Raw genomic sequence first — 22166 nt, 5'->3', positions numbered from 1 at the left:
AAAAGTCTCTATATCAGAGACCCAGACTGTAGAATCAGCTTAGCACAGACAGAGGCTGTGACCAAAGGGACTGAGCTGACATCCCCCATCTAATCCAACATTGTGGCTTGGTCCCAGTTGACCCAAGTTGGCAGGTTTAAGTTGCCAACACAGACGTACAGATGCTGTTAGTATCTGCACAGCTGTCAAGTTGTCGGATCATTTGATGAGGTGGAATTGAAACTAACCTCTTTGTGAAGAAACTGGCTCTTAATTCTCTACAAGTCACAAAGCACTAAAACATACAACTTGCAGAAAAGCAATTTTTTTTAGGCAGAGTGTTCTAATAAGTCCAGTGCTACCTTGACAAATTGTTCTGCTAGAATTTGTTTATTGTCTTACAGCTGTAGTTTAGGACTCCTGTACATGAAATTTTTAATTGCCCCTGATGCAGATATATGACACATATCCCTGCAGGCTACACTACTAAGCAGCAAGTTTGTTCCCAGAACTAACCCCACACTATAAATGTGAAGGTATGCAGTCAAAGCCACTGAGAATCTCCACAAAATAAAGATCTCACCCTTAGACCCACAGGACTGAGTAAACAGCAGAGACTTTGTTGCAAGCTTGGTTCTGGAGGTATGCAATGTGTTTATAATGATGAATTAGAAATAAATGATTTACCTTAATTTGCCTCTTCATGGTAATACAGAAGAGCATAATGAAGTACATGACCAGAATTGGCCAGAAAACGGGCACATTGAAGGCATCAAAGAATGTGCAAACCATGGCTACTATAATTCCTTTTGTAGCAGAGTGCCTGAAAACAAAAACAAAATACCAGGATTTATCAGATGAATCTAAATGGCTGCAGCCTAGCTCAAGTGACGTAGGTTTTCAGGAGGAAGCTGACAGAGGTTGACAGGATTGCAGAGCTTTGATTTGTTGACAGTGATACTGCTTTGTTCCGCCTATCGCATTCTGTTTAACACATACGTACCCCTGTGTTGTAGCTTCACAACATTGGCACTTTAAGTTTCAGATATTCAGTTTATGATGGAATATGCTTCTGTTGCAGCTGATGGTGCACAGTGCCACACAGATGCCCAGTTAGAGCTGCCAGATCTGTTCCATTTAGCACAATGGCAGTACCACAGTGTATGGAGGTTTCTCCCAGGTATGAAGATAAGACTTTGTCTCCACAAGACACATCTTTGGTTCATTTGCCAAAGGTAGACAAGAATGACATCCACTTGATTTATGCTGACTCATTTAGAATCTGTGCAGACCTAATCGTACAGCTGTATCCTTCAGAAACTGGACAGCTCAATCAACAATAATGCTACCAAGCCACCGGAGTATGGAAACTGGAATCCCCAATCAAACTACTTCTGTTCTTATAAGTGCTTCATCCAAGTTTTATAGGAAGTGGAGATGTACTACTCATTAGCTGAGGGAAAATGACCTGATGCCATGAGACCTCGGGGTTTTGGAGTTGAAAGCTTTCTGAACTACACCTCCTGACCTGTTTACTATTGTACCTCTTGTAAGTGGGTCTGTCTTATCAGTGGGGCAGGACATACCAATGATTATGATCAAGGAATACAAGTCACACTCACCCATGTCAGGCTGGCGTTCAACTTGTTAGAGAGCACTCCTAAATTTGTCATTACACAGATGTCTGTGAGGAGGATGTTACAACATTAACTGGGCTGACAGCAACTGTGCTGCATCAGGTATCAGCCAAATGGTGGGTGGTCTGTCCAGTTTTATCCTTTGACTGAATGGTTTCTACAAGGCAGTTAAAATGGGTTTACAGTCACATATCAACCTGACTAGGTAGGTCAACCTCCAAAAGGAATACGTGGACCAGATGTGTTTTTATAACACTTAGTTTTGTGACCAGTACTGCTGAAACTGGTTTTTAAATTCCAAATTTATTAAACAGTTTAAATTCCATAACTGCTATTGCAGCAGTTTCATGCAAAAATAGCATGCAAAATTATATCATAGGACTGCCTAAAACAGCAAACAACAGACAGAACAAGATGACCTATTCAATTGATCAAATGAAGTTCTGTCACATACAGTTGTGAATGGTAGTGGGTATCGATGGCAAAATAGTACAAAATACAAGGCTTAAACATTCAATTTCAGCCAAAACTGTTGTGTGGATAATCCATCTTGGCCTCCTTAAGTCTCCACCATTATTTTATCTGATAGAGAATAAGCTGATAATGCAGTAAACTGCTCAGGCATGAGCAGCTCACAAAAACAAATGCAAGAACCCAATCTCATCAAATTACTACCCGATAGTCTACTCACAATCAATAGTTACTCGATGGTTGGCGTCATTATTAATGCTGCAATGCCCATAAAAAGTATTCCCCCCGCTTTTAAGTTTTCATGTTTTATTGTTTTACAACATTGAATCACAGTGGATTTAATTTGGCCTTTTTTGACACTGATCAACAGAAAAAAAGACTTCTTTGCGTCAAAGTGAAAACATATCTCTACAGAGTGACCTAAATTAATTACAAATATAAAGCACAAAATAATTGTGCATAAGTATTCATGCCCTTCAAGTCTGTATTTAGATGCACTGTTGGCAGAAATTACAGCTTTAAGTCTGTGTGGATAGGTTTCTATCAGCTTTGTACATCTGGACACTGCAAATTATTCTTTACGAAACCGCTCAAGCTCTGTCAGATTGCATGAGGATTGTGAGTGAACAGCCCTTTTCAAGTCCAACCACAAATTCTCAGTTGGATTAAGGTCTAGACTCTGACTTGGCCACTCCAGGACATTGACTTTGTTGGTTTTAGGCCATTCCTGTGTAGCTTTGGCTTTATGCTTGGGGTCATTGTCTTGCTGGGAAACAAATCTTCTCCCAAATTTTCTCTTGCGGACTGCATCAGGATTCCTCTGTATTTTGCTGCATTCATTTTACCCTTTACCTTCACAAACCTTTCAGGGTCTGCTGCAGTGAAGCATCCCTACAGCATGATGCAGCCACCACCATGCTCCACAGTAGGGATAGTGTGTTTTTGATGATGTGGAGTGTTATTTAGTCTGATGACCAAAAAACCTCAATTTTGGTTTCATCAGACCATAGAACCTTCTTCCAGCTGACTTCAGAGTCTCCCACATGCCTTCTGGAAAACCCTAGCAGAGATTTCATGCGAGTTTTTTTCAACAGTGGCTCTCTCTTTACCACTCTCCCATAAAGCTGCGACTGGTAAAGCACCTGGGCAACAGTTGCTGTGTGTACAGTCCCATCTCAGCCACTGAAGCTTGTAATTCCTCCAGAATTGTCATAGGTTTCTTGGTGGCCTCCGTCACTAGACCCCTTCTTGCATAGTCACTCAGTTTTTGAGACTGCCCTGCTCTAGGCAGATTTACAGCGGTGCCATATTCTTTACATTTCTTGATAATTGACTTAACTGTACTCCAAGGGGTATTCAGTGACTTGGAAATTTCCTTGCATCCATCTCCTGACTTGTACCTTTCAATAACCTTTTCATGGATTAGCTTGGAGTGTTCTTTTGTCTTCATGGTGTAGTTTTTGCCAGGATACTGACTCACCAACAGTTGGACCTTCCAGATACAGGTGTATTTTTACTATAATCAATAGATACACCTTGACTACACATGGTGATCTCCACTTAACTAATCACATGACTTCTAAAACCAATTGGCTGCACCAGTGATGATTTGGTGTGTCGTATTAAAAGCGGTGAATACTAATGCAATCAATTACTTTGTGTTTTATATTTGTAATTAATTTAGATCACTTTGTAGGGACCTATTTTCACACTGGCATGAAAGAGTATTTTTCTGTTGATCGGTATAAAAATAAACAAGATAAATCTACTGTGATTCAACATTGTAAAGCAATAAAACATGAAAACTTCCAAGAGGGGTGAATACTTCTTATAGGCACTGTATCATCCATCATACTAACCAATAATCTTCTCATTAATTCTTACTTTGTTTCGTTTAGGCCACTCATTCAGATCTCAAACTCATAGTTCAAACATACAAAACAGTAAGAGCAATCTCCCTTGATATGAGAGCAGAATTTGACCAAACCTTGGTAAAGCTAAAGTCAGTGGAATCAACAGGATAGCCTCCATTGGTTATCATCACTCACACAATGGTGGACACAGTTGATAGAGGATAGCCATTTCTGCCCAGGATTTATCACAATAATTTTCCAAGCAGTGTCCTTGCCCCAACTACTTTCTTAATGACCTTCATTTCACAAGCTTAAACGAGTGGTTATTCACTGAATGTTCAACATTTAAATTCCATTGTACCTCCTTAGAAAATTAAACATTTCCTCTCAATGTGTCAAACCCACCACGAGCAACATTCTGCAGCTCACTTCCGGCCAACCATGTAAAATGCAGATAAGGCCAAGAGCATGTTAAGAGTCAGGTATTTCACACTAACTGACTGAAATGCTGAATTCCCCAAGTTTATTTAGCAACCACAGACCTTGAATCAGGACAGTGATAGAATACTTTCCACTTGCCCAAATACATGCAGCTTCAATATGAACCAAGAAAGTTGATAACAGAGCAAAGCTGCTTGCTTTATCAGTAATTAAAATATTCCTTCCCTCCATAACTGGTGCATGATGCCTGAAGAACCATTCACAAAATGCACTGCAATTACTTTCCAAAGGTTACTTTGATAGCACCTTACAAACTCGTGACCTTCAGTTATGAGGAAAGATCAAGTAGGCTAGGATACTTTTTTGGAACAAAGGAAGGAAGATATTTACTTGAAGGGGAGGTATTTACTTGGAGGGGAGGTATTGAACAGTATAGCTTTATGAGGAGCTTAGAAAGAGTGAACAGGAAGAACCCATATCCCTTAGAGTCAGTAGAACAAATAGCACAAATTTAACGTAACTGGTGAAAGGATTAGAAGAGAGAAAAGGACCCAAACAACTACAGGGATCTGGAACTCTTGAAAGGGTTATAGTGACAGAAACAATTACATTTAAACAGTACTTGGATGAGTAATTATATGAAGAGCCATGACCTGTTGGGCTAAATACCTCTATTAGAAGGCAAAATTATATCAGGCAGTTGTTCCTTCATAAACTGGAAAAGAATGTTTGGGGTGAAGATCTCTCGTGCATAAATTTAATGATCCAAATCATACCCTGGGTAATAAAATTCTCCATGGCAATTTATTTACTTTTCCTACATTTTTATTTTACAGGATGCAAGCTTAACCAAGATCAGCATATTATTGCTGATTCCTATTAACTACTAAAGAAGCTGATCTTGAACAATTGCAGACCTTCTTGTGAAAGTACCACCCACAGAGGTGATGGGTAAATGAGGTCCAATGCTCAGATGATAAAGGAATGACAATATTTTTCCACATCAAGATATCTGACCTGGAAGAGAGCGTGTATGTGAAAGATTTCCCTCGTGTACTTCTACTTACTGTCCTTATCTTTTCCATCCCTACATTCCTGGCAACGTCATCACAGGTCATATCTTTTCAATAATGTGGTAAGCTGTAGCCCAAAAGGAGTTGCATATAGTTCTGGTATAACGTCCCTGCCCTTGTGCTCTATGAGATGATTAGTAGAGGATAGTATCATTTTGCCTTCTGGAGCTTATTACAAAACTGCACTGACACTTTTAAGGGTCTGTGCACACACACAGCTTAAACTCATTCTTCTCTCTGCATCATTCAACATCCTTCCATTTATTGTCCATTATTTCACACTTCACTGCAATGAATTCTATTTGCCACATTTCTAACCAATTAACAAACCAGACCACCCACACCACCCACACCTTCTAGCAATTTAAAGCCTTCTTCCTTATCAATCCCAGAGCCAATTTTCACATTATTTACACATTTCTTTATAATATCCCCAATATTTAGATCTAAATCATTAATAGACATTACAACAATTGGGATATGATGTACTCGGCCCACGGAACCCAACTGCCTTGTCTCCAAAGCACACAGCAACCATTACCTATTACGTCCACCAAATCAGTCTGGGATCCAATTCGCCACTGTCCCTTGGTTCCTCTGAACCTTTCGTCCTTATTCCAATGTGTAATCTGTAGTGCTCAAGGCAAATAGCTTGGATGCCGCACGCAGGAAAAATTAAATAAGCACATGGAGAGATAGATATCCAGGAACTCACTCTTTCCACTGCCGACCTGAAGAGGACTGGTATATGTTCACCCAACTTCCCCTTCCTGAAGTTCACAATCAATTCCTTGGTCTTTCTAGAGTTCAGTACGAAGTTGTTGTTGCAACACCATTCAACCAACCAATCTATCTCACTCCTGTACACCTCCTTGTTGCCATCTCATATCTTACCAACAAGTGATATTTTGGACCAATGCCCTGTTCCAAGTTGCAAAGTGTATCCACTGACCTGCCCTACTGCTGGTAATTATTTTAATCTGCAAGGTACTATTTTTTCGCTGTCCAAAGTTATCACAATGCTTTTCCTGAAGTATGGAAATGTCCCAGCACTTCTTCCTTCCTTGCCAATATCAACTCAGAAGCAGTTTAATACATTAATAACCTTAACTCACAATGCAAAGTATCTAACCTAGACTAACTTGACTACCAGATCCACTTCAGCTCTAGAAGTCCTCAATTATTTTGTTCCTCTATTCTCCTACTAGATCAGGGGTCTACAACCTTTTTTGCACCACTGACCAGTTTAATATTGACAATATTCTTGCGGACCGACCGGGGGGTGGGGGGTGGGGGGTGGGGGGGGGGTGTTCAAGTAGGGTTAAACTCACCTCAACATGTCTTTTACAGTTAGGGTTGCCAACTTTCTCACTCCCAAATCAGGGACAAAAGTAGCAGTCAAATCCCGGGGCACTTAACCCCAGGAAAGACTACCATGACCATGAAGCCTTGCGCGGGCACCTGTGTGCGCATGCGTGACGTGCGCATGTGATGTGCGCATACGTGTACGTGCCGATTTTTATTCCCCACAAATCGGTTTTCGCTTAATCTTCCTGACTATACTGTACATACACGATTTCTACTTTATATAGGCCGTGTATTTATCATATCATTCCTGCTTTTATTATATGTTAGTGTTATTTATTTTCAGTTTTATGTGTTATTTGGTATGATTTGTTAGGTTATTTTTTATATGGATCTGGGAACACTCAAAAATTTTTCCCATATCAATTAATGGTAATTGCTTCTTTGCTTCACGCCATTTCGGCACGATAGGTTTCATAGGAACGCTCTACTTTAGCGGGGGAGTAGCGGACAAACCAATTTAGCCCAATATATGGTATGTCCCGGCAAATACGGGACAGTTGGCAACAATATGTTCAAGTTCAACAGTGCGTGACAGGGAATGGGGAAAGGTGCAGCTGATTCATATCGTCTCCTTGTGGCCCGGTAGCACATGCTCTGCGGCCTGGTGGTTGGGGACCGCTGTACTAGATCACGGGAAGAGATAATCCAGATTACAGATAGCATGAAGCAGAGAAAAGCAATTACTTAGGTTTGGTACTGATGTAACTGTAGAGGAACGATTATTTTTGCCTACAAATCACTTACCAGAATTTGAATTCTGGTAGCCTTCTTATAAAAGGTCTAAACTCCTCATTCTGCTTTGTCGGTAGTGCAGGTCCATCATCTGGAGAGGGAAGAGAAAGTAAAGGAATATTTACTAGCAGCTGTGAAGCTAGAACTTCAAAATAAAATAAACCAATGTGAACATAAAGCCTTCCATGACTTCATTGCATCACAAAACCCTTAACAGCATGGGTTCCCAACCTGGGGTCCACTGACCCCTTCAATAATGGTAGGGGTCCATGGCATAAAAATGGTTGGGAACCTCTGATTTACAGCAACTAGGTATTTTTGAATGGTAATGCATTCAGGAATCTCAACATCAAAATGCACACAGCAAGGTCCAGTAAAAAGCGTAATGACAACGACCAGAACATCAGCCTTCATTGGGCCGAGTCATGCTGCATGTGGACAACAGGTCTTAAGGAAACAACCCATGTTCCACTAGTTTTAGGAAAGAAAGTCGCAAATTTATGCAGGTGATCTGCAAAGTCAGGCCACTCTGACTGATAGATTTTGGCACACCACACACAAAATGCTGGGGCAACTCATCAGGTCAGGCAGCATCTATGGAAATGAATAAACAGTCAACGTTTTGGGTTGAGACCCTTCTTCAGGACTGAAAAGGAAGGTAGAAGAGCTAGAATAGAAAGGTAGGGGGAGGGGAAGGAGAATAACTTGAAGGTGATAGGTGAAGCCAGGTAGGTTGGATTTCCTCCAACATTTTGTGTGTGTTGCTTTGGGTTTCCAGCATCTGCAGACTTTCACGTTTAGATTTTGGCACATCACAAGAATCCAGACACTTTGGGGTCCCTCAGATAGTCAAGTGTGCCTTGACAATCTGGACCTTGCAGACAATTGCATTCCACATACATTTGACTGCATATCAGAGCTTGGTGCAGAGGATAAAAATAGTAAGGCATTTAAAAAAAATAATTTAAATAAAGAACTCCAGCGACATTTTAAAACTATTCGAAAGACTTTGTAAAAGACAAAACTCCTCCTTGACATTATCCTCTGTCAAAGGCTGTGATATTCTAAAGATCACATGAAGTACATTTGCTGCTAATACTGAGATAGATAGCTGAAGTAAGTCATCCTGACCAGGTAAGTGGCAAGGATTACAATGGCTGGCCAAATATGCTCATTGTGTTTTTGCTGATAAATAATTACTGGTCAGGACACTAGGATATACAATTCTTCCTTGTACTTCTCAGTGTAGCACCATGGAATACTACATCCACCAGAAGCAACAGAAGGGACCCTAGTAACAACACTTTTATGAACACACACAAAGTGCTGGTGAAACGCAGCAGGCCAGGCAGTATCTATAGGAAGCAGTACAGTCGACCTTTCAGGCCAAGACCCTTCGTCAGGACTAACTGAAAGAAGAGATAGTAAGAGATTTGAAAATGGGACGGGGAGGGGGAGATCCAAAATCATAGGAGAAGACAGGAGGGGGAGGGAAGAAGCCAAGAGCTGGAAAATTGATTAGCAAAAGGGATACAGAGTTGGAGAAGGGGGAGGATCATGGGACAGGAGGCCTAGGGAGAAAGAAAGGGGGAGGGAAGCCCAGAGGAAGATGGAGAGCAGGCAAGTAGTGTTTGTGAGAGAGACAGAGAGAGAAGAAAAAAAAGGGGGGGAATACAAATAAATAAGGGATGGGGTAAGAAGGGCCCCTATAGATGCTGCTTGGCCTGCTGAGTTCCACCAGCATTTTGCGTGTTGCTTGAATTTCCAGCATCTGCAGATTTTCTCGTGTTTACACTTTTACCAACTATATCTTTGTGACACTCCTGTTCTGCATAAATTTATAGTTGACAGTGCAGTGCTGCCTTATAACCAGTAGTTCTATCCTGGCTTATTTTCTTTTTAAATATTTAGTTACATACCCTTCTGGCCCAACAAGCCCATGCCACCTAATTAAACCCATATGGCATACTTATTGGTATGTGTCTCGGAATGTGGGAGGAAACCAGAGCACCTGGACGAAACCTGTGTGGTCACAGAAAGGTGGTACAAACCTCGTACAGAGAATAGCAGAACTGAACCGCTACACTAACCACTATGCTACTGTGTCTTTTTACAAGAGAAAACTCTGTTGTGGGTTTTATATTCTGAAATCACTGTAACCACTATTTTAGATATGCTAAGCACAATATCTTTTGAGATCAAATGTTTTCAAAACTACTTTAGGAATATCAGGTGGTTTAAAAGCAACCCTGAAACCAGCCCTGTGAAATCATGAGTGATGTTTATCAAATCGAACTGTAGGAGATATTCTTTTTAGAATCCTCAACAAATTTTCCCTTTCAATGATAATCTGATAGTTTTGTAGTTTCTATGATACAAGAAAAAAAATCCAATGTAAACAACATTTTATTCTCACTTGCATGCCTACTCATGACAGTTGTCTTCAAGTGGCAACTGTTCAATGAATAAAGTCTCCAGCTGACGTTATTGATGAATCTATCATCAGAGACAGGGACTGAGCATTTGCACTAGAGTGAGCTAATCAAAGACAGCATGTATTTGCAATGGTAGGTTGCATATGACTGAGCAGATTTTTTGATAGCACGAGTGTCCATTTATCACTATCCTGTAGCCGGTGCTGAATGGAATTCAATGGTACAAGATGAGCCTTTGGCAAGGCTGTAATCCGTGATCACTTCTTGTGAATGCTGCTGCAGTAGGTTTTTCCATTGCACTTGTGCGTGTTTGACAATAACCTCAACTTAGTATTTTTATTTCTGAAAACAGATATTTCCTCCATTTTTCTAAGGCAGATGGACTGGCCACATCTCTTCAGTTCATTAAACCTGTTCTGTTGACTCATTTAATGAAACTCACCAATCTTTGTAATCCTCTCCTGAGAAATGCACTATGAAGACATTATAATCTGTCTTTTTAAAAGTCAAAGAACTCTCCACCATACTGACCAATTTTCGTGTCTTGGACATTCCTTTCCTTAATACTTATCTATGGGTAAGACATCTCAGGTATGTCACCTCTCCATTTACTTTTAAAACTTCTACTCTAATTTTGCTATTTTTTTAAAGAACATCTATTATCCTGTTGCTGTATCTGTGACAGGTGTAGCTTGATCCCTTGCTTTGATACACCCAAAAGCAACACTGCAGATAAATTTGTAATGCTGGTGGTTGAAAGAACCCAGAACACTACTGAACAATACAATATGCTAGCATTGTGCCTGAGCAATACGACTTGAACACAATACAAAAGGTATGCAAAAAATTGTCCAGCATGAGGGACTTTCTCTGAAATACTTCCAATCTTCAAATTATTCAGGTTTATTACTTTTGTTTACTACTCCTACAATCACCAGGTTCTTGAACGAACCTGCAAAAACCTGTGCCTTCCTCAGCAAAGGTACAACTCTATCATTGACTAGTCTCTGACTTTTCGTGCACTTAAATCCTTGTAATAGACACAGTCTTTTGTTTGCCTTTACTGTCCTGTATCAGTTATATTGTGTTTTGCCTGTGATGCTGCTGCTCCACGTTTTACCATTGTACAGTTGCAAGAAAAAGTTTGAGAACCCTTTGCAATTACCTGATTTTCTGCATTAATTACTCATAAAATGTGGTCTGATTTTCATCTAAGTCACAATAATAGACAAACACAATCTGCTGAAACTATTTGCACACTATTGTACTTCTTCTCATCAATACTGAGTACACCATTTAAACGATTACAGACTAGCTTCAAACAAGTATGTGAACCTCTGAGATAATGCCTTTGACAAAAGCTATTTTGAGTCAGGTGTTCCAATCAATGAGATAAGATTGGAGGTATGGGTTGTAGAGATGGCCTGCCCTATAAAAAAAAGACACAAAGTCAGAGCCTGCTCTTCTCAAGAAAGATTTGTTTATGTGCACCATGACTCGATCAAAACAGCTTTCAGAGAACCTTAGAAGAATTATAGAGATGCATAAGGGTGGAAAAGGCCACAAAAGCATTTCTAAAGACCTGAGTGTTCATCATAGCAAGAGAAATTGTCTACAAATGGAGGAAATTAAGTACTGTTGCTACTCTCCTTAGGAGTGGGTGTATTGCAAAGATCACACCAACAGCACAATGTGCAATGCTGAAGGAGGAGAAAAAGAACCCAAGGGTAATAGTAAAAGACCTGCAGAAATCTCTAGTTGTGTCCACTACAAGAAAAACACTGAACAAGAATGGTGTTCATGGAAGGACACCATGGAGGAAATACTACTCTCCAAAACAAAAACATTACTGCACATCTGAAGTTTGCAAAAGACCACTTGGATGTTCCACTCCGCTTCTGGGCCAATGTCCCGTGGACAGATGAGACAAAAGTTGAACTTCTTGGCAGAAATGCACACCGCTTTGTTTGGAGGAGAAAGGGCACTGCAGACCAACACCAAAACCTCATCCCAACTGTGAAGCACGGTGGAAGAAGCATCACGGTTTGGACTGCTTTGCTGCCTCAGGACAGCTTGCAATCATTGAGGGAACAATGAATTCAAAATTGTATCAAGACATTTTACAGGAGAATGTCGGGATAGAAGTCCATCACTGGATGCTTAATAGAAGTTGGATGATGCAACAAGGCAATGATCCAAAATACAAGAGTAAATCAAAAGCAGAATGGTTTAAAAAGAAAATTTGTGTTTTGAAATGGCCAAGTCAGAATCCATCCCTTAACCCAATTGAGATGCTGTGGCATGACCTGGAAGGTGGCTGGCTGGTATCCCAGAAATATTGATGGAATGAACATTTGTATGGAGGAATCGTCTAAAATTCAGCCTTGCCATTGTGCAAGTCTCATCAGCAGCTACAGGAAATGTTTGGTGGAGGTTATTGCTGCTAAAGGAGGTTCTACCAGTTATTAAATACAAGGGTTCACGTACTTTGTCCAGCCTGGACTGGAATGATTAAATGTGTTCAATAAAGACAGGAAAAGTATAATTGTTTGTGTATTATTGGTGTTGGCGCATGGCCAAGTGGTTAAGGTGTTCGTCTAGTGATTCGACGGTCGCTAGTTCGAGCCTTGGCTGAGGCAGCGTGTGTGTCCTTGAGCAAGGCACTTAACCACACATTGCTCTGCGATGACACCAGTGCCAAGCTGTATGAGTCCTAATGCCCTTCCCTTGGACAACATCGGTGGCGTGGAGAGGGGAGACTTGCAGCATGGGCAACTGCTGGTCTTCCATACAACCTTGCCCAGGCCTGCGCCCTGGAAACTTTCCAAGGTGCAAATCCATGGTCTCATGAGACTAACGAATGCCTATTAGCTATTGTTAGTTTAAGCAGATTGTGTTTTATTATTGTGACTTAGATGAAGATAAGACATTTTATGACTAATTAATGCAGAAAACAAGGTAAATGCAAAGAGTTCACCAACATTTTCTTGCAACAGTACCTGTACTTCACCATACTTGTGCAAATGACAAACTAAACTAATCATTGTCCACATAATAAATGAAATGAAAACTCACCTGGCACAAAGCATCATAGGAGCAGCATTCATATGAAAAACAAATTAAACACAAATTGTACACATTTTAAAAGAAAGAATGCAACTTGAACAAAAAACAACTCTTAAAGGAAGCCAGTGAAATACTTTGCACTCCAGTAAGAAATAGGACACTGGTTGGAGTGCACATGGAGCACTGTGTACAGTCTTGGCAATCAACTTACTAAAAGCTTGGAGACTCCAAAAGTCTATCATGTAATATATATTATTGCCTTTCTTTCTTGTTTTTACATGAGCATGCCATTCTAAAAATTACTGATAGAGATATATTCAATCCTCACTCTTATAAATCCACTAATGTCTCAGTACCTGAATCTTCCATTAGGGAAGGGTCAACCTTCGGAGACAGGAAAGCAATGAAGAGGTTCAGGTGGTAAATCCCCAATGCATATGTCACAATGTACCATCCCTGAACAAGAAAAATATCACATTAGCATCCCAAGAGACTTAGGCTTGCAAGTGCAAATGTCAGTGAACGTTACGAAAAGGTACATGAAATTGTCCATAGCCATTGGAATACTGGGTTTATATCTAAATCACAAGAGTCCAGACTTTATATTTTAGGGTAATGTAATTGCTGGAAACGTACATAATTCAACACTGAGTTGGCATTCAACATTGAGGCTGGCCTGATGTGATGATGTAATTATGTAAAGTATGTTTTACCAGTTTGTTTTCAGGTTTTGGAGTACAATAAATGAGCTGCTACAATTTTTCTTAAAAATAAAACACTTCCACTGTTTTTATTTCTAGGTGTGGGTAAGCATATCCGACGAGGGTCACCAGTTGGAAAAAAAAAGATAGTACCCGCAATAGCACGTTAGTGTAATGGGTTGTATTTAGTGACAAGTGGAAAAAAAGCAAAAGCTGCCCAAAAGTTGTGAAGAAAAGAAGTATTTACAAATACACAAATGAAAACAAACATGTACAAAAATTTACAAATATTCAGAGGCTTTCTCCACGACACACTTTGTCATTAACCTTCCTATATAACTATTCACCAGCCATCAAATCCAAGCTCCACATCTCTCAGCAAAGCCGAACTAAAGGTTTAAAACTGCCTGCGTAGGGTGTAGTGTGCCTGCTCCCACTAACCCAGGCATTATTTTAGGATGCCCCAAACTGTCCCTTGGGTCTTTTGGGGCTGTTTTGCTGTATAAAAACTGATGTAATGGTGTGAGTGAAAATAAATGAAACTGTTTGGAACGCCTGTGTCTAGAATCCTTATTGTTACGAGTTATAAACCAGTGGAGCATGTTAGCTGAAGGGATTGTTTTGATTAGCCAAGCTAGTGATTGTTTTACTGTTGGGGTGTGTGAATGGTGAACTCCCAAGAATTGTACAACGGGAAGTCAAAGTGTGTGAACTACTTCGGAAACCAGACTAGGGACAGAACGAGGAGGAGTGACTAACCAGGAAAGGGACTAGGTTAGCAGGGGAATTAGCATTGCCAACTTGTTCTGTCACACCTACAATATTACAGGTGCAAAGTCCTAGTGAACCAATACCTTGTATGTTCCTTTCTAGGCAAACCTTGGGAAGGATACACTGACATTAATTTAAAGGGAGATTACACAAATTGTATTCTCTAGAACTTAAAAGGTTCAAATGGTAAATTAATCAATGTTTGACACTGTAAAGAGAACAAACTAAAATTTCTAGGTGTCTAGTAAAAGGAGACAATTCTTCAAAATCAGAAACTCATCTTTTAGGGGTGAAGTTACGAGAGTATTCTACACAGAAAATCGGAAAAACAAACCTGAAATTGTTGCTAGGTATATTAATTTTACATTTATTTTGACTGACTTATTAAAAATGGATATTAAGATCATGAGACAAAGGCAGATGCTGAAAATCCAGAGTAACACACACAAAATTTTGGAGGAACTCAGCAGATCAGGCAGCATCCATGGAGAGGAATAAACAATTGACATTTCAGAGAGAGATCTTTCATAAGAACTGGAAAGGAAGTGGAAAGAAGCCAGAATAAAAAGGTGGAGGGAGGGGAAGGAGTACGTTGGAAAGTGATAGGAGAAGCCAGATGAGGAGGAAGATAGGTGAATGGGGTAGGGAGGGTAAAATGAGAAGTTTGGAGGTGATAGGTGGGAAAGGTAAAAGGCTGCAGAAGTAGGAATCTGATAGGAGAGGAGACTGGACCATGGGAGAAGGGGAAGGAAGGGCACACAAAGAGGGATGGTTGGCAGGTGAGAAGGAGCAAGAGGGAAGCAGAATAGGGAATGGAAAAGGAGAGAAGGGGGAGGAAGGAGAAACCACCAGAAATTGGAGAAATCAATGTTCATACTGTCAATTTGGAGGCTACTCAAACTGAATACGAGGTGTTGCTCCTCTAAACTGCAAGTGTCAATGGCTTAAGTACTAAACAGGATGAAGATGGTCAATAGCCTTCTCATGATCTGATCCAATCCTGATACAGATATTAACTCAAGAGGTAGGCTGTCCATTGTTGTTGCATCCTATGGTGACCATCAGAATGCAACATGTTGACCACGAGGATTGGTGAAAATCAAATACAGAAGTTCTGATGTTGAACACTATCCACAGACGGTTTGCTACAGATGGGCTTCAAGTGAGTTTCATCATGGCACTACTGGTAGTAACTGTTTGCAGGCTTGTGAAATGTGACACTCAGAAAGGGTCTAAAATACAATTTATTAGGGACTCCACGTAGGAAGGGAAGGAGCAATCAGAATACATGCCAGCCACATAATTAGCTTCCACCTCCATTACTTTCACAACTTTTATTTAACATTTAAGAACTTACTGACCTTATTTAACCTTGCTGCACAGCTGCAGGTTAAAAGATATGACATTGTGGCCATCACCAAGTCATGGCTAAATGATGGATGTGATTGGGAGCTGAATATCCAAGGATACACAGTGTATAGGAAGGTAGGTGAAGGGGGTGGTGTGGCCCTGATGGTAAGTACCGATATCAAATCAATAGAAAGAAGGGACATAGGATCAGAAGAGGTAGAATCCTTATGGGTAGAATTAAGAAATGGCAAGGGTAAAAAGACACTAATAGCAGTTATATACAGGCTTCCAAACAGCAGCCGAGATGTGGACTACAAGTTGCAGCTAGAAATAGAAAAAACGTGTCAGAAGGAAAATGTCAAGATAATTATGGGGGATTTTAATATGAAAGTGGATTGGGAAAGTCAGGAAGGTAATGGATCTCAGGAGAAGGAGTTTGTAGAATGCCTACAGAATGGCTTTTTGGAGCAGCTTGTCCAGAAGCCCACCAGGGGACCGGCTGTTTTGGATCGGGTGCTGTGTAACGAACCTGAGGCAATTAGGGAGCTGGAGGTAAAGGAACCCCTTGGAAGTCGTGATCATTCAGTTTCAAATTCGAAAAGGAGAAGCTGTTATCAGGTGTATCGATATTTCAGTGGAACAGGGAAAATTACAGTGGTATGAGAGAGGAACGGCCCAAATCGATTGGAAAAGTAAGCTAGATGGAGGGATGGCAGAGCAGAATTGGATGAAATTCCTGCAAGAAATAAGGAAAATGCAGGAAAAATATATTCCCAGAAAAAAGAAAATCATGAATGGAAAAATGGCACAAATGTGGCTAACAAGAGAGGTTAAGGCAAAAATAAAAGCAAAAGAAACGGCGTACAAGGAAGCAAAAATTAGTGGGAAAAATGAAGACTAGAAGACTTTTAAAAACTTACAGAAGGAAACTAAGAAAGTCATTAGGAAAGAAAAGATGCATTATGAAAGGAAGTTGGCGATTAACATAAAAAAGGATACTAAGAGTTTTTTTTAAATATATGAAGAGTAAAAGAGTGACAAGGGTAGATACGGGACCGATTGAAAATGCTGCTGGAGAAATTATAATGGATAACAAAGAGATGGTGGAGGAACTGAATGAGTATTTTGCATCAGTCTTCACAGTGGAAGACATTAGCAATATACCTGATAGCCAGAGGTATCAGGGAATAGAATTAGGTACAGTCAAGATTACTAGAGAGAAAGTACTTGGGAAGCTAAGTGGACTAAGAATAGATAAGTCTCCCGGTCTGGATGAGGTGCACCCAAGGGTTCTGAAGGAGATGGCTTTGGAGATTGTGGAAGCATTGGAAATGATCTTCCAGGAATCAACAGACTCTAGCGTGGTTCCGGAGGACTGGAAGGTTGCAAATGTAGTTCCGCTATTTAAGAAAGGAAGGAGGCAGCAAAAAGAAAATTACAGACCTATTAGTCTGACATCGGTAGTCGGAAAGATATTGCAGTCAATCCTCAAGGACGAGGTTATGAAATACCTCGAGGTGCATGAAAAGATAGGCCGAAGCCAGCAAGGTTTCATGAAGGGAAGATCCTGCCTCACCAACCCACTGGAATTTTTTGAGGTAATCTCGAATAAGATTGACAAGGGAGAGGCTGTGGATGTTGTGTATTTGGATTTTCAAAAGGCCTTCGATAAGGTGCAGCATATGAGGCTGCTTAATAAGATGAGAGCCCATGGAATTATAGGAAAAATATTGGAATGGGTGGAGCATTGGCTGACGGGCAGAAAGCAAAGGGTGGGAATAAAGGGATCCTATTCTGATTGGTTGCCGGTTTCTAGTGGTGTTCCGCAGGGGTTGGTGTTGGGGCCGCTTCTTTTTACGATGTACATCGATGATTTGGATTATGGATTAAATGGTTTTGTGGCTAAGTTTGCGGATGATACCAAGATAGGTGGAGGAGCAGGAAATGTTGGAAGAAACGGAAAGGTTGCAGAGAGACTTAGTCAGTTTAGGAGAGTGGGCAAAGAAATGGCAGATGAGATACAACGTTGACAAATGTACGGTTGTACATTTTGGAAGAAGAAATAATCGGGCAGATTATTATTTAGATGGGGAGAAAATTCAAAAATCAGAACTGCAAAGGGACTTGGGGGTCCTCATGCAGGATACCCTAAAGGTTAACCACCAAGTTGGATCGGCAGTAAGGAAAGCGAATGCTAAGTTGGCATTCATTTCAAGAGGAATAGCGTATAAGAGTAAGGAGGTGTTGATGAGGCTCTATGGGGCATTAGTGAGACCGCATTTGGAATACTGTGTGCAGTTTTGGGCCCCCTATCTTAGAAAGGATGTACTGATGTTGGAGAGAGTTCAGAGAAGATTTACGAGGATGATTCCTGGAATGCAGGGGCTATGAGGAGTGTTTGTCGGCTCTTGGACTATATTCATTAGAGTATAGAAGAATGAGAGGGGGTCTCATAGAAACATTTCGAATGTTGAAAGGGTTGGACAGAGTAGATGTGGAAAGGTTGTTTCCCTTGGTGGGTGAGTCCAGGACAAGAGGCCATAGTCTTAGGATTAGAGGGTACCCAGTTAAAAAAGAGATGAGGAGAAATTTTTTTAGCCAGAGGGTTGTGGATTTGTGGAATTCGTTGCCACATACAGCTGTGGAGGTCCGATCATTGAGGGTGTTTAAGGAGGAGATTGACAGGTATCTAATTAGTCAGGGTATTAAGGGATATGGGGAAAAAGCCGGAAATTGGAACTAGATGGGTGAATAGTTTAGCTCATGGGGGAGCTGCGGAGCAGACTCGATGGGCCGAATGGCCTACTTCTGCTCCTTTGTCTTGTGATCTTGTGAACTCAGAGCCCTCTATTAAAATAGCAAGAGTAAATGGTTGGCTTCCAATGGCTCTCCCACCATTGCTTCTGTTAATGATGCACTCAGTTCAACAAATGTATGTACTGTATAGCAGACTGTGGAAATTTATCCCATCAAATCTGGCAAGTAATTGAATTCAGGTCACAGGGTAAAGAACTATATCCAACACACTATTCCACGGCATTCATACTTTTACAATGGGACTAATGGGTGTCAATGCACTGATACAGAATACACAAAATAAAAGAACTTACCTGCAAGATATAAACTCTAATCATGTAGATTGCACCAAAGACAAATGTTACAATCCATCGCATAATGCTATATGGCGTAGACTTGTCTAAAAGGGACTGGTAGACCTAAAAAGAAGATATTTAAGATTTAAGTATTATTTGCAAGTTGTTCTTTCCTTTAACAGTTTGGGTCATCCTCAAATTAATGTACTACCCCTTTGGGGAGAAATTTAAATCAAGAAGATCTGGCATTATTTGATCTCAACTAAGAGCTGCTCCTGACATGTTTCAACTGATCGGTGGATTGCTGAATTAACTGCAGCAAGCACAATGCACTGTGAATACACTCAGACCCCGCTTAACGCTGAGGATGCATTCCTCGGATGTGAAGCGCTATGTAAATCACTGCCATCCAGGGTCATTATAACATTACATAAATGGACATGTGTGCCTGATTTTAAAAAAAACTCGAGACATATTATTTTATGTATACACAGTAATTCATGGAGTAACAAACATGCAAATAGGCCTAACTTGTACATCAGTGGAGCAGCAGTGGAGGGAAGCAGCTGTTGGTTACATCTTAGAGGAAGGACCAGACTGTGGGCCCTCATCCAACTTTGGCTTCTTCTTCTAAGTAGGGGTCGAGATTTGACTGCCTCCTCTCATGAACCAGGGAACACCTCTCTTTGCCTTATTACTTCTAGTCAGGGTCATTATCGATGAACATTGCAAACTTCAAAGACCTGCCAGCATCAACCTGATGCTCACGAGTTTCCAAACACTGTATCATTTGCAGTTTCACATCCATGCTAATGCTTTTCCCAGACATTTTAGATATACTACCTTCACTGGAAGTTGCAGGCCGTTTTCCAGACATTATGGGTGAAAAACATGGTATTAATTTGCGATGAAGCAAGATCGTTTACAAATGCAGCAGAGGCAGAGCGTGAACTAATACATGATTGGCTGTGAGTGGCTCAGAGCGTATATAAAGCGCTCCCATTGGCTGATGGAATGTTTGCAGTAATGGCGGCCACTCTTCAGCAGTCTTAAGTGTTGTTTAGAATGAATTTTTGTCAGTATTAAAAATTTCAATGAAGAATTGAATAACTGCGTTGTAACGAATCAGTGCTATGTAGGGTAGTGTTATGTGGGGTCTGAGTGTGTTACTCTGGAAGTGCTGCTGCAAGCTGCCTACTTGGGATGTCATGTCAAGATTGGTGTTTTCTTTTAATTCACTATTCACTTCTCCTCGACAATGTAAAATATCTGCGAACATAAGCACTATATGGGCATAGCCTAGAAACTATAAACGTGATTTTCCCTCAACTGATAATCAACTATGATTTCCCAAAATAAATAGCAGTAAAACAAACAAATAAAATTTTAGAGCTTAAATGAACTTTGACAACTCTAGTTGGTGGTGGGGATAGGAGGGAGGAATAAGGATATGTATAACATTCTCTTACCTGTCCAACCTGTGTGAAGAAACGGCTGACTGCTGATGGTTTCCCATGAATGGCATCTCCACTGCTGTCCCCTTCTGACATACTGTTTTTAAGCAGAAAGATATTTCTAGAGAGTCTGGACCAGCTTTTCATGAGCAGATTAGACAACATACCTTCAATCTCTCCTGAATCTTTACAATTTCCTCTGGTTACCCTTCCCTCCCTAGAATCTCCCATCAGGGATGAAACCCATTATTTCTTTAGCGTTAAAATCCTTCTCCAAAGTTATTCATGTTACGTTTATCCTCCACGTTCAACTACCTCCTTAAAGCCCTCATACCTTCAATGTCTTCAATTTCCCTGCCTTCCAATCTTATTATCGGAAAGCTTCACGTCCTGTGTAACTGCACTATATGGTTAACAAAATCTAATTAAATGTCTTTTTCTAGTCACTGCGAAGAACCAGAAGTGACATGAGATAAGTGCAACAGACATTATAAATACATGACACGAAAGATGGACCACAGGGAGGTGAGAATTAAATACAGTAACTGAGGATCAGAATTAAATACTCCAGGAGTGAGAGAAAAACTAAAAACAGAAACTGAAATAAATATGACCACGTGACAAACAAAGTGGCACCAAAAAGCAGATTAGGTTCTGCATTAGCACTCAACCAAGAATACAGAACAATATCCAGAAGGTGAAGAGTAGAGAATGGAAGACGACCACTCAGCAAGAAACAAACGTCAGCCTGTTCCCACCTAATGAGAAGGATTTAGTAAAGTAGTAGGACTCTGTATGGGAGGAAAAGAGAAGCAAGGAATAAAGTGGAGAAAGCGCAAAGAAACAAGAAAGGAGAAAAGATATGCAAGTACATAATATTTTTAAAGCATATAAGTAATATTTAGTTACTTCAGAATTAAATTTCGGCACATAACTTGAGCAAGGAAGACAGGGAACATTATCAGTAAGTAGGAAACTATAGGGAAGGTATGCTAAAATAACAGCTACGATTCTGACCGAATAACTTTGGGTAAGTCTTAGATAATTAAAAAAAATGTATCTATCAGAGCAACACAGCAGATGGAATACTCAACTCTGAAAACCTGAGAGTCAGATTTTACCCAAGCTGCTAAATTAACTGTGATTAAAAAACATTTTGCATAGAATTATTGCCAACATTGGCAATATTTTTACAAAGCTCATCCAAATCACAGCATAATATCTGCAAGTAAACTGCATTATGCATCCTCAGACTCACTGACACCAGTTATAGGGGTTAAGTTGTAATTATGCATTCCCAACAATAAAAAAATTAGGCATCTTACACTTAGGAGTAATTTATTAGGTACACCTGTTCATTAATGCAAATATCTAATCAGCCAATCATGTGGCAACAACTCAATGCATAAAAGCATGCAGACATGGTCAAAAGGTTCAGTAGTTGTTCAGACTAAACAATTGAATGGGAAAGAAGCATGAACAAAGTGACCTTGATTGTGGAATGTTTGTTGGTACCAGATGAGGTGGTTTGAGTGTCTCAGAAACTCAAAGGTTCAAAGATCCAATTTAATATCAGAGAAATGTATGCAATATACATCCTGAAATGCTTTTTCTTCAGAAACTGCTGATCTCCTGGGATTTTCATGCACAACAGTCTCTGGAGTTTACAGAGAAAGATGCCAAAAACAAAGATCTGGGAATACAGGTCCATAATTCATTGAAAGTGGCATCACAGGTCGATAG

At 40.3% G+C, this 22166-nt stretch overlaps 1 protein-coding gene across 1 annotated transcript in view; it reads right to left on the bottom strand.

Annotated features, from left to right (window-relative positions):
• Positions 1–22166, bottom strand: part of rer1 (retention in endoplasmic reticulum sorting receptor 1) — a 52523-nt gene that overhangs the window by 4237 nt on the left and 26120 nt on the right. Inside the window, exons 2-6 of the mRNA XM_063033438.1 lie at positions 20439–20520; positions 18988–19092; positions 13412–13511; positions 7567–7645; positions 667–802 (exon numbers count right to left, since the gene is read on the bottom strand). Of these exons, the coding sequence (XP_062889508.1) occupies positions 667–802; positions 7567–7645; positions 13412–13511; positions 18988–19092; positions 20439–20519 (501 nt within the window). The 5' untranslated portion in view covers position 20520. The remainder of the gene's footprint in view (positions 1–666; positions 803–7566; positions 7646–13411; positions 13512–18987; positions 19093–20438; positions 20521–22166) is intronic.

This window comes from Mobula hypostoma, chromosome 25 (assembly GCF_963921235.1).
Source record: "Mobula hypostoma chromosome 25, sMobHyp1.1, whole genome shotgun sequence".
NCBI classification, from domain to species: Eukaryota; Metazoa; Chordata; class Chondrichthyes; order Myliobatiformes; family Myliobatidae; genus Mobula; species Mobula hypostoma.
Note: the sequence above shows the minus strand (reverse complement) of the source record. Positions and strands in the feature narration are given on the sequence as shown.